This window comes from Neurospora tetraspora (genome assembly GCF_033439725.1).
Source record: "Neurospora tetraspora strain CBS 560.94 chromosome Unknown B0H65scaffold_5, whole genome shotgun sequence".
NCBI lineage: Eukaryota > Fungi > Ascomycota > Sordariomycetes > Sordariales > Sordariaceae > Neurospora > Neurospora tetraspora.
This window is the reverse complement of record NW_026944387.1, coordinates 1,129,317-1,143,864: the sequence shown is the minus strand read 5'-3', so window position 1 is coordinate 1,143,864 and position 14,548 is coordinate 1,129,317. Positions and strand designations below refer to the sequence as shown.

General features: G+C 52.0%; 2 protein-coding genes across 2 annotated transcripts; both read right to left on the bottom strand.

Moving 5' to 3' along the window:
• Positions 1-4,424: 4,424 nt before the first annotated feature.
• Positions 4,425-6,209, bottom strand: B0H65DRAFT_221999 (2-dehydropantoate 2-reductase). Its single transcript, XM_062822061.1, has 3 exons — positions 6,067-6,209; positions 5,945-6,011; positions 4,425-5,810 (listed from the first exon to the last, which is right to left on the bottom strand). Exons 1-3 carry the CDS (start codon positions 6,102-6,104, stop codon positions 4,689-4,691), a joined length of 1,227 nt encoding a protein of 408 aa, XP_062680312.1. The 5' UTR covers positions 6,105-6,209; the 3' UTR covers positions 4,425-4,688.
• Positions 6,210-7,625: 1,416 nt separating this feature from the next.
• Positions 7,626-8,440, bottom strand: B0H65DRAFT_221767 (uncharacterized protein). The gene has a single exon (XM_062822059.1). It carries the CDS (start codon positions 8,313-8,315, stop codon positions 7,668-7,670), a length of 648 nt encoding a protein of 215 aa, XP_062680311.1. The 5' UTR covers positions 8,316-8,440; the 3' UTR covers positions 7,626-7,667.
• Between the last annotated feature and the right edge of the window lie 6,108 nt (positions 8,441-14,548).

Below are 14,548 nucleotides of genomic sequence, written 5' to 3'. Positions count from 1 at the left end.
ATGAGACAGTCTCAGAGAGACGGCCAAGCCCGTCTGCTTCTTTCGTGTGCGCTCCGTCTGTAGAAGCTGAGGGAAAGAAGAGAAGAATCGAGTTGAGTCTTGACTTAAGCCGTCCACCTCGACTCACGTCTGCTGCTGCTTCCGTTGTCGCAGGTGCAGAAATGTATGAGGTGGTCAGCACGGCTGTCTATGCTATGTAGAGGTGCAGTATGTAGGTAGAGGTAGTGTATGGAGTGTATGACAAATGACGACTTGCTGGTCTCTGGTGTTGTTGTCTGTGAATATCATTAGTTCCTACCCAGCAACATTCCCAGGGTCCGAATCCAACGCCATCGTACGGTTTTTTTTTTTTTTTTGAGCGATACTCGTCTGGGCTAGAAGCGCCTCAGACCCCTATTGCCAAGACGCTGGCGACAAAAGACCAGCGGACGACCGGGGCCGACTTGGACCGACTGGGTAACCGCCACCTCCGTCAGCTGAAGTTTCCTGTCAGAGTCTGGTATGGAACCGAACAGCTGGAAAAAGCGAAAAAGCGTTGAGAAATCCAGATTCGCTATTCCATCTTACCCTTGTAGGCCCATATAATCATATTCCACTTCTCCACTTTGAAATGCGCATCTCCGGGGCCTACAATACTGTCCGAAGTATCTACAAGGAATCCGGGCAGCCATTTTTCTTGCATTTAAGGGTGATTTTGTAGAAGGGGGGGTGGGTGCACAGACCCTCTGGAAGCCGCTGCCCACTGTGATCGCGAGGTGACCCAAAAAGTGGGGTAAGTCGCCCGGTCCAGGGGGCCAAAGGCACCCTTGTACTTGCAAATCCGGCTTTACTGTATCGACTATCGCGAGTTTCAAAGACTCTGTCCGTTGACTGGTTCAAAGACAAATTGACAGTGGCCAGATGAGCGAGTTCCTGAATGTTAACGGCAAAGATGGACAGGCACATGTCCTCTTTAGAACCTCGGCGAGGCAAGATCGTTGTCACAGCCACAGTCCGCTGTGATTCGGACAAAGAGAACTTGAAATGTTGGCGGACGGAAAGCTGTTCAGCCACACAAGGGACGGGGCCCGGAACTTGGAACCAGAGACAGTGCCGCCGCCATCCGTCCGCAAGAATAGGTACCTCTAGACGAAACAGAGAGAAGGCAATGGTGGCTGCCTCTTGGCCGATCTTGTCAGGTTACGGTATATTCTCAGTGACTCCTCGATAGCGCAGAAAACTGAACAACCAGTCAGGACCCGGCTTCTGCTTGGACCCTTCTTCGCCTTCCAATCTTTTTGGTGTTTTGAAAGGGGAAATTGTGAAACACCAACGAGGACCACTACAGCAGCAGCGGGGACCATTCTTTGCCCGTTCAAAGACCTCCCGTTTATTGTACGAGATGACACTGTTCAGCCCAAGGCTTGGTGTCACTGATGTACTGTGGTATAGCATCTGATTGTTTGGATAGTTTATTGTGATAAGAGGTTGAGTCTGGAACGGTCTACTATAAACACCATGCTCGCTTATTCCCGCCGAGGGTCAATGGAGGTAACGTAACGCTCCGGCTTGGGCCACTGATACCTACCTGTAGGTGAGCAGCTTTGTCTTTTTTCCCCCAAATCGATCATCTGAAAGAAGCACAATTCCTCCCATTTTGTTCACTAACACCCTCGCCTCAAAGGACCACTGTGCACCACTAATACGAAACACAAAGCGAAAACTCTACCACGCAGTAACCAAAGTAACCTTTGAAGCTGCAGGACATTTTCAACAGGCGCTCTTATGAGGTCATCAATTTACACTAAAATACGCGACGTCATGCTAACGACTTAGGACATGACGTCACCCTTGCCCCGCGAGTTTTAGGGCCTCTTTTATTGCAACGGGCCGGTTTTACACGGAGTTAGTGCAGGGTCAGCTGTTAGCGACAGCCGGGGGGAGGGCCGGTGCGGAGGGGTACCACTACCGCGCCCACCGACAGTTGTCCTGTTATTTCCACTTGTCCCCGGGTCGGGCATCCAGGGGCGACACAACGGACCCTTCCACTGCCACTGCAGACCCGACGTCCCTGTTTTCAGGAACAAGAAGGTCAAATAGGAAACGCGACAATGAAAGGAAGGTCCTCCGGGAGCCCATCGACGAATCCGATTAGGACCCTGAATATCCCCGGTTGGCCCCCAAGGTCACATCACACTCACGCCAATATGGACGGATCTCGACCGTTTGACCAAATGGCCTTCGGTATCACCAACAGGCACATTAGCCAGTCCGGCGCTTTTCTCACTGTCTGAGCATGTTATTAGAACTATCATGTTATTCTTCCTCTTATTTCTTGACCAGGCCAGATGTTTGGATCCTCGGACATCAACTTGATGAAGCCATCACGCCGAGTTGTTGGTGGTTCACTGTTGGCGCTCTCACGATGTCATATTCTCTGCTGACAGTAACGAGTTTATCGAAATTGACAACTCCCAGAGCGATGACATGCTCACCATGATGGACCGGGATGCTGCTGATGAGGATGATAACGCCGTAATTTCCAACAGAGTCAAGCTCGTATCGACAAAATTGATGAGACCCAGTTGGCCCTGCTCACCCGCCAAGAATGCGGCCAAAGGTCTCAACAATTCTGTCAAGGACGAGGCAAGGTGGAAAGTGTTATGGACGATGGCATTGGCAACGATGGCATGGAAGCCAAAGAGTTCGATGAGGAGACGATAGCATCAGGCTAATTGTTGAACGTATCGATCTCACCACAACAACCTTCCGGCTCGAGTCGGGCATGGCGGGATAGATACCGGTCACGGGGCCGTTACAGTTGATACCGAAGGCAACGGCAACGGAAAAGATCATGTCCGCATGAAAGAAAAACACGCCGAAACAGGATGAGACCGGAAGTGGAAAAGAAAGCAAGCAAAAAAGGAAATGTCAAAAAGGACATACAACACCAGGGATTCGCTGGTCGTCACCGACCCAACTACTAGTCTGGCCCTCACTGGCTTATCTATGGGAGAGCGGACGGGATCCCGAGTTTTCCAGTGGGTATGGTAGTATGTGTGTATTTGATCTGAAGCTGGGGGCTATAAAGCAGAGAGAGAGAGAGCTATTGAGTCTGTCTTAGGACGGGACGTTCAGGCCTGATGAAGGAGATTCTGGAGCGAGTGGCTTCATTCTCGATAGTTCCATTCCACAGCAGCGAGGCTAGTAATGGCCTCTTTGACGAGGGAAGCGGCGCCGGGGATAGATGCAGCGATAGTATTACCGCACACTTGCATCGTGGGTACTTGTCCAGACAGCACCAGCACACATGGCGCCATCTCACAAGACTGTGACTATCAGGATCGGATGACTGCCATAGATGAACAACGGTTTTTGGACTTTCTGGAGCGTGGAGGCACTGAGCTCGATGAGTTTGGTTACCGATTCAATTGTGGGATACACAATCGATGGAGGTTGGGAGATAATGTATCTCGATCAAGAATTGGTAGCTGTGAACGCTCACAGCACCATCGCCACAACCGGTTTCACCATTTCTTTCAGTACTGCTATTAACAATCTTGACAACCTCCTCCTTCGCGCACCGAGACCTGGACCACTAACCAAAACAGCGTCGGCCTCCCTCTTAAACCTTCATGTGTGCGTCTTTCGCTGCTGAGTACGGATCATTTACTCCTTTGCCCTTCAACTCAACCGTTGGCATGTGTGCGGGTCGCCTGCTCACCTTACTCCCAGTCACATCGCATCAGCCCGGTGTCTCTGCGTCTCCCCTTCGTATATCCCAATATACAGGCAGTCACTTGAACTGTCTATATAGAGGAACTCGGTCTCAGAAGAAGCCCTGACTACGGCTTAATAGGTAAGGTAACTCCGGGCCTTCGAGTTATGGTTTGGCGACCCCTGGGGTCAACTTCACTGGCTTGGTGGGATAATGTCCTGCTGACGTTATTCGAGGACTACGACGTCGGAAGAGGGACCGGGTAGGTATGCAGATCATGGTTATTCCATACTTCGATGAGGGCATATTCCGGGTTACGGGACAGTACACCGAATTGGACGCCATCAGCGGCCCAAACTCTAGTCCTTCAATGATTCCGTCTGTTCAAGTAAGAAATTTCGCCCAACCCTAGGTACCAAATCCGGCCATGTCGCCGACAAGAAGTACGCGATAAAGAGGCAATGAAAAACAATAAACTCTTTCATGTCACGGACGAGCTGGGTCCGGGTGGGATCAGGATTCCTATCGTGCATGTAGGGAGTTCTTGAGGCGAACGTTTCTGTAGAAATTCCCCTTAAAGTGGTAGGACAGATCACAGGCGTTTGGTCTCGATACCTTGTTTCTCATGTTGAATGTCACGCTGCTAAGTCTCACTTGAGTCGCCTCATAAGAGTACAATAGCAAAGCTCAAAATGCCCGATGGACAGGCAAGACCAACCACCAGAGGTCTTCTCAACACAGTGAGAGTTAGGACCAACATGTTTTCTACTCCATCTTCTACCGTATCCTGATATACTACTGTGAACTACCAGTCTCTACATGCCACCATCCAAATCCTTTACTCCCGAACCTGAACTATCGCCAAAGAGCAGTAACAATGCTCGCTCGCTCGCTCGCTCAACCCGTCAACCCACCTCTCACCTCCACATCCTTTTCCTCACTCACAAGCCACAACCTCCCTTTTCCTCACCCCCAACCACCATTCGCCCATTCACAACTTCCCCTCCCTCTTCCTCCTCTCCCTAACACCCTGCATACTCCTCAAAAGCGCATAAACCCCCTGCAACCTCGGCATCTCCACCCCCCGTCCCCTCGCAATCCTCACCGGATTCCCCACAATAACCTCCAGCTCCAGCGGCCTCCCCGCCTCCCAATCCAACAACATACTCGGCTTAGATCCCACATTCCTCTCCGTACTCTTCAAGATCTTCTCCGGCGCCGCAAACCCCTTGGGATCTTTATCGAACCCTTCACCTTTCGGTAGACCGAGGATAAGGGGAGCGGCATCCCAGATCTCGTACATTATGCTGGACAAAAAGAGGCGGAGTTCGAGGTCCCGAACCATCTCGGCGTTGCCAAGCCCCCCGGAAAGGACGGAGCACGGGTTGAAGGCGGCGTTGATGCAGAGTTTGTGCCACCGGATTAGTTGGAGGTGGGATTCGGACGAGAGGTGGGCGTCGCGGATTGAGCCGAGGTGGACGAGGTAGGATGTTAGGCGGGCGGCGAGGTCGTGGCCTTTTTGTTGGAGGGCGAGGTCGGTGGGGGTGAGGGTGTGGGATGGGGATGGGGATGGCGCAGATGAGGAGGGAGAGGGGGAGGAGCCGGTGGGTGTTAAACCGCCTGTTTCACCTTTGGGAGTGGCAGAAGGGGCTTCACGGTCTTTGGTAGCAGGCGTGCTAGTATCAAAGCTAGCGGAGTTAGAGTACGGACCGAGGTGGATGCGCGTCCACCGGTTCTGCCGGATCACGCCGAGGCTGATTTGCTCGGCCGAGACGACGGTGACGGCGCTGATGATGGGCGTCGAAGGGAAGCGGGTGCGGTAGGGCGCTTCGACGCCAACGCCGTTTTGGATCAGGACGATGCACGAGTTGGGACCGATGAGCGGGGCGATGAGGGCCGAGTCGTCACCGCGGTCGGGCAGCGCTTTGGTGGTTACGATGACGTAGTCCCATTGTTGAACAGGGGCGGAGGCGGCGGCGGCGACGTTGGGGAAGACGGCGTGCGGAGTGAAAGTGTAGTCGCCGAAGGAGTGGGTTTGTAGTTTGACGCCGTTGTCTAGCAGGGCTTTGTAGTTGGAACGGGCGATGAGGGAGACGTGGATGTTTTTGGAGGGCTGGTAGAGAGGCGTTAGAATCCGTAGGTAACGGTGAGTACGGTAAGAATGAGTGATGATGGATGATGAGGAGCCAAGTTATGTTTCACCCCTGACTTGTGAGAGGTAAAGTAAACAAACCGGGATGAACCTACATGATGCAGCCTCGACGCATAGAAACAACCGACGGCACCAGCTCCCACAAAGATAATGTGGACAGGCCTACACGGTTGTCAGTCATAAATTCGATTATGAGGTATTCAAAAATTGCACTCACTTGTCCGGGTCAGGATATCGCTTGATAGTTTCGGGCATGATGTCGCTTACGAATTCGAACGCAGTGTCTCCGAACGAACGAGAACCGAGGCTATCTACAGTGGTCTTGGCGACTTCCGCGTCGAATAAGCGCCTCTTCAAAATGCTTGGCAAATGAGATTTTGGATTGTCAATCGCCTAAAGCCAGTTGATATCTCAGAAGTACTTCTTGTTGATAGGTAGTGCCGGTGATGTTTGGGTCTCACGGTGAATGATGGTGGTGGTAAACGGTGACCAGCAGTCTGACCTCGGCTCAGCGTTGTTGGTTGGAATGATGAATGACGCAATCGGCAATTGTCATTGTGCGGAGAAGACGGCCTGGAACGGCAGCTGCGAAAGCGGAGTTGGACACCATTTCTTGGCAGGAACCATCCCACGGTTAACCCCGGAGAACACCCTGGTAAAACCCTGGTCTACAGCACACCATTTTCCCCACACCTAACCCTCACAGCATGCACGGCATCTTCTCCAATCTTCACCACTGGTCAACCGCAACTCAACCTCCTGCACAATCACACACACTTTTCAACCTTTCAACAACCTCACACTGTCGCGTTTTACAGTACGGATCTCATGACCTTTTCTGTCTCCTTCGGTCAATCTTCCGGGCTACATTATACGACGAAGCTTTTCTGTTCCTTACAGCATGCACATCCCGTGGATCCGCGCGACAAGCCATGCAAGTAATCAGCATGGCAACCCACACGCAGTTAAACCCGACCCCCGGATTACGTACCCCGGAACGTCGGGTCGCGACCCGGTGCCTAGAGTTATTTAAACGGGACAAACGACGAGCTATTCTTGAATCTCTGGGACTTGACGGAAGCTGATGCTGCGAAGTCCTGTGAGACTTGTTTTAGCGACGGATACAGCGGCCGAGCGGTAGGTCCCGTCTGGTTTTGGACGGTAGCATTCAGAACGCCTATGCACCGGTGTGGTTGTTGGACTTGATGTTGGGTGCCCTCCATGGTGCCGTAGGCGGCTCTGCTTCGTTACGCCCTTGTCGTCATCACGGAACCCTTCATGACCGTTGAAGCACACACAATGTGAGTGGTTGCATAGATATACTGTCTAAGACATATCCAGGTGGCATTTTCCTTGACATGCTATCAACTTCTAACCGTCTGCTGTGGTGCGCCTGCTTCACTTAACATGATACAGGACCACGGCAGATCTGAGACAGGGTTGGTGATCTACCAGGTATGTCTTGGAGGCTTCGAAATACATCTTGAAGCTTTGCATGTTGTCTTCTCTTCACACTTGACAAAGAGGTCGCAAAACTTGAGAGTCCGAGCATGACTTGCTCGATCTGTTAGCAGGCCTTTCGGATGAGATCTGAACTTCAGTTCCAAGGTCAGGGAGATTGCGCAAACCTGAAGACCTATATCAATAGTAGAGATTTCGGTTGTCAACATACCTACTACTACCTGTCTGATATTCGTCACACCGGTTTTTAAGCAGACGGGAACATCCGATCCTGTAACGGACGTCGTAATCAATCATGGATAAGGGAAAGTATCGTTCTCAAAGTGAATCTTCAACAAGACTTGATGAAGAATGCATCTATTGTCTATCATTTGAAAACACCGAAGATGCGTATAAGCATGTAAATCTAATGAAAGCTGATAAACATGGAAGTTCCATACATGCATCACGTCTTACAACTCGGCAAGCCAGCCGAACTGGAACAAAAAAGGGGTCCAAAAGGGAAGTACGGCAACGCCGTGTCAGCCGCAGTGTAAGTGAAATACGACAGACGGCAATTGGCATGTGGATAGAACTAGAAAGCAGTGAAATGAAAGTAAACAAATCACAGGCAGTGGATGTATGTGCTCCTCTTCGTTTCCCTACCCTTCCGTCGTCCAGAGACAACCAGACTCCTAACCACAGAGACGGTTGTTGAACGATGTTGACAAACACAGTGGCACAAAAGGGCTTTGCTTGTATCTCGTCCCAGTCCCGTCTGGTAACCTCCCATACGCTCACCACCACCACGAGTTCTAGAACCCCTTTCTTTCTATGCCTCTCTCTGTGCCCTTCCTCTGCCATTTCCGCGTGTCGAAACGACGACAAGTCGGTATGTAACCCAAGACCACGTGTATAAGTGTAACAGAAGTCGTCCACATCCTCCTGTCCTCCCCTTCTCGAAGCCTTACACAGCATAGCCCACCGCATACACAACACAACCTGTCGTCCACGCCCATGTGCCATGCCCTTTTGACGGCAGTATCCTCCTGTCCTACCCAGTCCTACCCAATTCCTTCCCAAAAGGTGACGATCACTCCATGCCAACCTGGCGTGTGGTGATCGGGCTCACAGGTGGCGGATCGGACTGTCTCATCTCACCTGAATCTGAGTCCGGCCGCCCCAGCCGCACCGCAACGACAGTAGAGAGAGCTCCCTCCGGAGGCCGGAAACCGGCGCCGGGACCGGAAGTGTCACAACGTGCTGTTGTTTGGTATGTCGTGGTGGATGAAGGATTGCCGAACTCCGAGGGGAGATTGGGTTTGTGTCCCGTCTCCACCTATCTTTCTTTCCATGCGCCAGGAGGAGACAGCCGCGGCGCACAACGTCTCTTGGATAGATAACTGTGGCCCGCAAGGCATGGCTACCTACCGACCGCCGACCGGCGGCCGGGTATCGGCGGGCATTGACAATAAGGAGTTGACGCTAAGACGCCGCAGTAGGCTAAGGAGAGCGGACTATCAAAAGGGGAAGAAGTTTAATTTCAACCTCACCTGAGGCTTGCATGATGCTATCTGTCATGTACTTGCTCTAGCTTCTCAGCCTCTGATGTCTAGTTTAGGTCCGGTCCAAGTGCTGAAAGCAGGAGCCGTCCTAATCCGCTAATAGTGTCAAAGTGTCAATCGACGGTGAGGTAGTAGGTAGGTGAGGCATGTACTACTACCCTTCCGGTCCCGCCTCGACAAGTCAACAACCGTCCTCAATGACAATGACAATGACGTGACACAGAAACAGAACATTGGCAGGCACCACCGCACACGGGCGGCACACGGGGGCGGCAGGCATGAGTAGGGCGAGTACGGTACGGGTACACACGGCGGGATGTCCGTCCGACCTGAAATCGGCAAGCCGACTCTCTCTCGAGAAGTACAAGACAGCGGCAGTCGGTTGTCTGATTGATGGGAATGGGGCTAGATGGGCTGGATAGGGCCCGGGGTGTGTGGTGTAGATGGTACATGCGTTTCGGGAACAATGACTTTCCAGAACTTTTTTGGTAGCATGTTGCATGACGTTTACGAAGAGCATAGCTGGTAATGGTGTGGGTAGTGCAACTGAAAGTGTGTGTGGTTGAGACAGCATGGAGGTAGATAGGTAATCAGATGCAACCATTCAAACGCCAAATGGAACGAACCACGGGCGGTTTTTAGGTTCTCTCAGTTGTCACCATCAGCACCAATACCGATACAACCCCGTTGCTTTTACAATTTGCAGAAAACATCCTGCACGTTTACGTGGGTGAGGGGAGGAAAAGGAGTTATGGACAGGGAGACAAAAGAGGGGTACACACCACCACCACCACAGCTCCCAGTTGAATGGTTCATGATGCTGGCTACCTTCCCCTTTGTCCGGTTGACAGACCATGAATGGCACCATGATCCGCGAACATCTAGACCGGCGAGGTAGGTTCCCCTCATCAACTCCCCCAGAAGAACAAAGGTACCATCTACCACACAACAACAGACGTTGTTGATTGGGGTATAGTATGTAACCTCCACTGATTCCCGCATATCATGTGAAGCTCAAGACGAGACGGTCAACACGGGCGCCCAGCATTGGGTTTGAAATATGTTAATCTAGCCATTGAGCTTAGACATCAACGTCAACCAGTTGAGATGTAGATGTGTAGACGAACGCATAAAGCGAACACCTTGCTTGGCAAAAAAGGTAGTGGGTAAGTCACTATTCATAGTGGCAAGGAAGCTCTCATGAACCTCTGTGAAGCTGAGCCAAGCCGTCCCTGCAGCGGCAGCTCACCTCAGAACATATCGCCTCAGCCTGGCCCCTTCAACCCTCCCGCGCCGCCGAGCTCAGCTATAACGAGCTACAAACAGGGCTTGACGGGTAATCGCCAACAACCTGTCACAAGGCTTGGGGGAGGACGAGGCAGGAGAGAGCTGAATGGACTTTGGTGAACACTGCGCATGCTCCGAACCTGGTGTTGCACTTTGCGATGATAGGAAAGGAGTAGTGTATGTAGAGAGGAAGATGCGAAGAGGGAGAGGGGATGATTGGGCCAAGCGACCGAGCCCATGGTCGTGCAACTTTTGTTCGCTTGCGGCTTCCTTCTTGCGTGCTTCGGTAGACGGCGAGGCCGGAGGGCCGGTGTGACTTGCCAATTCCGTGGCTGCACCAAGAAATGAAAAATGTCTGCGGTGCGATCGTCAAGAAACCAGCAGCATGATCAAGTTCATGACCGTGATTGGCGTCGTGGGGTTAGCAGAAGGAGGGAAAGATAGAGAAAGAAGCTGTTGGTTGCGTGGAGGAAATTGAAGCTTTGTCAAACGCGGGGGTTTTTATGAAAGGTGAAAATTCAGGTGGATGCAAAAGGTGGTGAAGAGAGGCACAAGGGCCTGCCGGAGACTGCTTTTGTTGCACGCGGGCTCCACTTTGAATTCATGGCCCGGGCTCGAGCTTCTGTTCCCTTACCCCACTCTTCTTCAACCACGACATGATCTCTTTTTTGGGACTCTACCACGAGTCCACGATGCCACCACCATCACGGCATCAGGGCTGGCCAGTGACAAGACAGAGCAAAAGCCATTGACCCAGGAAACGAACTCCTACCGCGGTAAACGAGACTTTTGAGAGGGGAGCTTCAGTCCTTGTCCACCGCAGCCGTTTCTAGCGTGCACGCCATGCTCCGAAGAGTGAGAATAACGTCATTTTGGGGGCCAACCACCATGAAGGTGCCGACCACCACCCCTGAAGAACCGCACATGAACTAGTAAGTTGCCGACGGTCCGAGTCTGAGTGTGCAACTCACTTCCTTTTCAGGCGTTCTTTAGAGACACAAAGCTCGTCTTTGCTATCACCTATGTCGACCGATAAGTCAGTCCAGAGGCTTCCTGCAGAGAACCCTTTTGGTTTTCCTCCCCGTACCCTTGTGGTCCATCATCGAGTGATGTCTTCTGAGCTGGAGAGGATGCAGAAGAGGAGACGAGAGCTTCCCCCGCTCCCTTTGACCCGGTAAGCCGAGACGAACCCTTGAAATTCTGAGCAGATCATTGCAGCAACAACATCAGCAACTTCGGGCTTGACCTCCTCGTCAAGGCTCGATGTGATGCGCTGAGTCTACAAGCGCCGATGAGGGTGAAAACCCGAGCTCGACGAGGAATCATAAGCATTCTCTGATCTGTCGCCTGGCGAAATTGAATGGAAATGGCACATGTGTGTGGAATCTTGCCGCCCTCCCCGCCATCACTTGTCCTTTCCGCATCGCCCCGAACTTCTGAACCCCGAAACGAAAGCACATGGCCTGGAGAGAGTGCCGAGTATGGGATTGGGGTCCGGGTCTTCTAGAACAATTGCAGAAAACGACAGTGTATCAACCGGTTGGTTGCACAACCCGATTGCCTTGTGATCACCCGTCCAATTTTCGGCATGCTATATAGCATATCAGTGAGATGACACTGCTGCTTGGCAATAAGGGGTACACACCTGCCTTGTTGAACGGGAAACGAATTTACCTTCAACCTATGCTTATCCAGACAGCAACAGAGACAGACACAGCATTTCTGTCACCTCCAACAGTCCGATGCAAAGGAAGCATACATGGTTTTGGCCACATTTACACCCCCGTGGATGGCATATCAAAACGGTATGAGGGGGTTTGCATAGTGTCAGAAGGTTATCCCGACACGATCATTCCTGTGCCCAGGAAGGTAATACGTGATACTACCGTATTGCATCTTCACTCGTTAAACGAATCCCCCATGAGACGTGATATATCATTTTGGTGCTACCATCAATCTGAGGTCAGGCGGTCGATGTATTCTGACATTTCACATGATGTCTAGTTGATGCTGGCATTTATACCGAAAAACAAGGTTGAGCCTGGCGAGTACTACTCGACTGCCAATTACTGATGCGCCGTGTGACTCTCGATCCATTATGAGGGCAGTGAAACAGCGAGCACCGGCAGTAGCTCAACGAACCCAAGTGGACAGACTCGTGATGTAGGAGCTGACTTGAGACGGCAGAATAATCCCATCTTTTCAACAGCACGAAATGACTGGATAGTAGGAATCAAACGAATTATGGAGGATAAATTCGCATTCGCCTTGGCTACTTCTTAGGCGAATGCAAGGTGTGAGCCGGTAAAATGCTTCACGGAGAAGGCGGGCTGACCCGACGAATCATGGATTATATGCATCGGGCTTCGGCACGATCTCTTTCTCAGAGTAGCAACCTCGAGACAGCAACAGAAGGCAAGGTGCACCCAAAAAAGAATTGTGACCACGAGAACGGAGTTTTGGGTGCCTCAAGACTGGACTGGTCCACGTTTGTTGGTCGATTTGATCCTCTTCGTTCCATCCGCGGTATAAAGTCGGCCATGACGCGGCGAATTGTGTCAGCAAGGTGGTTGATGCCCCTGTCATTACCGATCTGGGGAAACTCTGGAGAAGTCGGCCCCTTTTGATGCAGCTTGGTGGAGACCATCTTTTTAGGCACCTTGAGTCTACTTGTTCAGCCTGACATACCGCTTTCTCAATAACCCGTAGCAGGCGGCAAAAGGAGTGATGAGGCTGTATCAAGGGCCTGTGTCAGGTCGTATGGAACCTGTCAACCCTTGGATGACCTTCAAGAAGCTTGGGATCCGTGTGGTTGTGGTTGTGCTTTATGCTGCAACGTTTGCAAACGGGCCGAGATATCGGAGACTCCTTGTAGAAATACGGGAATCCTTGTACATATAGGCTGCAGAGCTGCCCGTCGATGCCGTTGACGGTCGTGGGGTGTGCGCTGTGGAGGTGTTGGTTTTCGGTTGCTCTGATCCGATCAGCCAGCATGGCACATTGTTGGGCCCAAAGGAGATATAGTAGCGATTCTCTAGCGTGGAATTGGGCAAGCGAGGAGGAGCTCCATGGCTACGACGGGCGTAGCATCAACAAGGAGGACGAACCTCAGGGTCACCGGCTACAGGCCAATTATACAGCCCAGGGACGGGTTAAGACGGGCCTAATTCGGGGGTTTCCTCGATGTAGGAACTCAATCCGGTTTCAACCATTCTCGCCAGCCTTATTTGCGCTCTCTTGAATAGGCGACCGAGCGGTTACAGCAAGCGTAGAGACAGAGAGAGGTTGCCATGTCGCCGCAGTAAGCAGGGAGGCAGGGTGACTTCTCGTCGCAAAGACCCGGGGAAGGCCGGACGTGAGGAGGATGCAATAAGCCCGTAATCGAAAGTGACGGTGGAAAAGGCCGGGTGGAAGAGCCCGGATGGGAAGGCTGGGCGCGCGCTTGTCGTGGAAGGTGGTGCGCAACAAAGTGAGATTGAAGTTGTGTGATGAGAGGTCGCTCTCGTCGATGCGAATCGATGGCTTGCAGTGCAAAATGGGGCCGACTCGACCCCCTGGAAGCCAACTTGAAGAGAACATCTCCATAATTCCCACAGCACCCGGCGACGGAGATACAGTCACCCCTGAAAAGTTCGTTAGCGTGGTACTTGCAGAGAGCTCTTTCACCACTTTCAGGAATGCTAGGTGGCATTCCTGCTATGAATAGCATCTGGTTCGTTATTGCCCGCTATAAGTGGAGTCAAGTTTTGATGCGATGTGTGTGGGACACCATCAATTGTTGTTCTTACCCTGGGTCTGGCTCGGGTTGGACCAATAGGACCGCCGGAATTCCATATCCTCTGCCTTGTCCGAAGATGTTGCAGGTCTCGCGCTAACAAACTTTTAAGGGTTTACCTGTACTTGAGAAGCATCAACCACTACCGCCCACTATGCTGCCGTATATCCGGGCATCCTTTCCTCCATGGGCTTGCTCCTGTCATTACACACGTGCGATCACGACCCTCCTTCCATTTCCTCAACCAGAGACTGTCCCGAACCAGGAAGGAGCCGAGTTGGGGCTCATCGTACCTACTAAGGCTACCTTACCCACTTTCGAACCATCATCGCACCGTCTTCAGAAAGAACCAGCCAGGGCCGACAGAAGCATGAGAGGAAGCGACGTTTCGACTTGTGAGGCGGTGCAAGCAATCCAGTTTCCCCACGCTCAGCTCATCACCGATCTGTGGGAATAGCACTGGATCCGGGGGCAAGCTGCGTAAAATGCGACTGATATCAAGACATGAATATGGGGGTCCAATGAAGACATCTCGCATGAGTCTATGGTGCGGAATGTGGGATGAAGGACGGATGGCAGGCGACATCAATGATGATGGCTTGGAGATGGCTGCCCGGGCTTGCGATTTCCAT

Bases quoted from the DNA above. Each gene is read 5' to 3' on its own strand.
- B0H65DRAFT_221999 (XM_062822061.1), bottom strand. From the start codon at position 6,104: ATGCCCGAAACTATCAAGCGATATCCTGACCCGGACAA. The intron at 6,012-6,066 runs GTGAGTGCAATT...ACAACCGTGTAG, and splicing joins CGATATCCTGACCCGGACAA to GCCTGTCCACATTATCTTTG. The intron at 5,811-5,944 runs GTAGGTTCATCC...CCTCTCTACCAG, and splicing joins ATGCGTCGAGGCTGCATCAT to CCCTCCAAAAACATCCACGT.
- B0H65DRAFT_221767 (XM_062822059.1), bottom strand. From the start codon at position 8,315: ATGGCACATGGGCGTGGACGACAGGTTGTGTTGTGTATGCGGTGGGCT.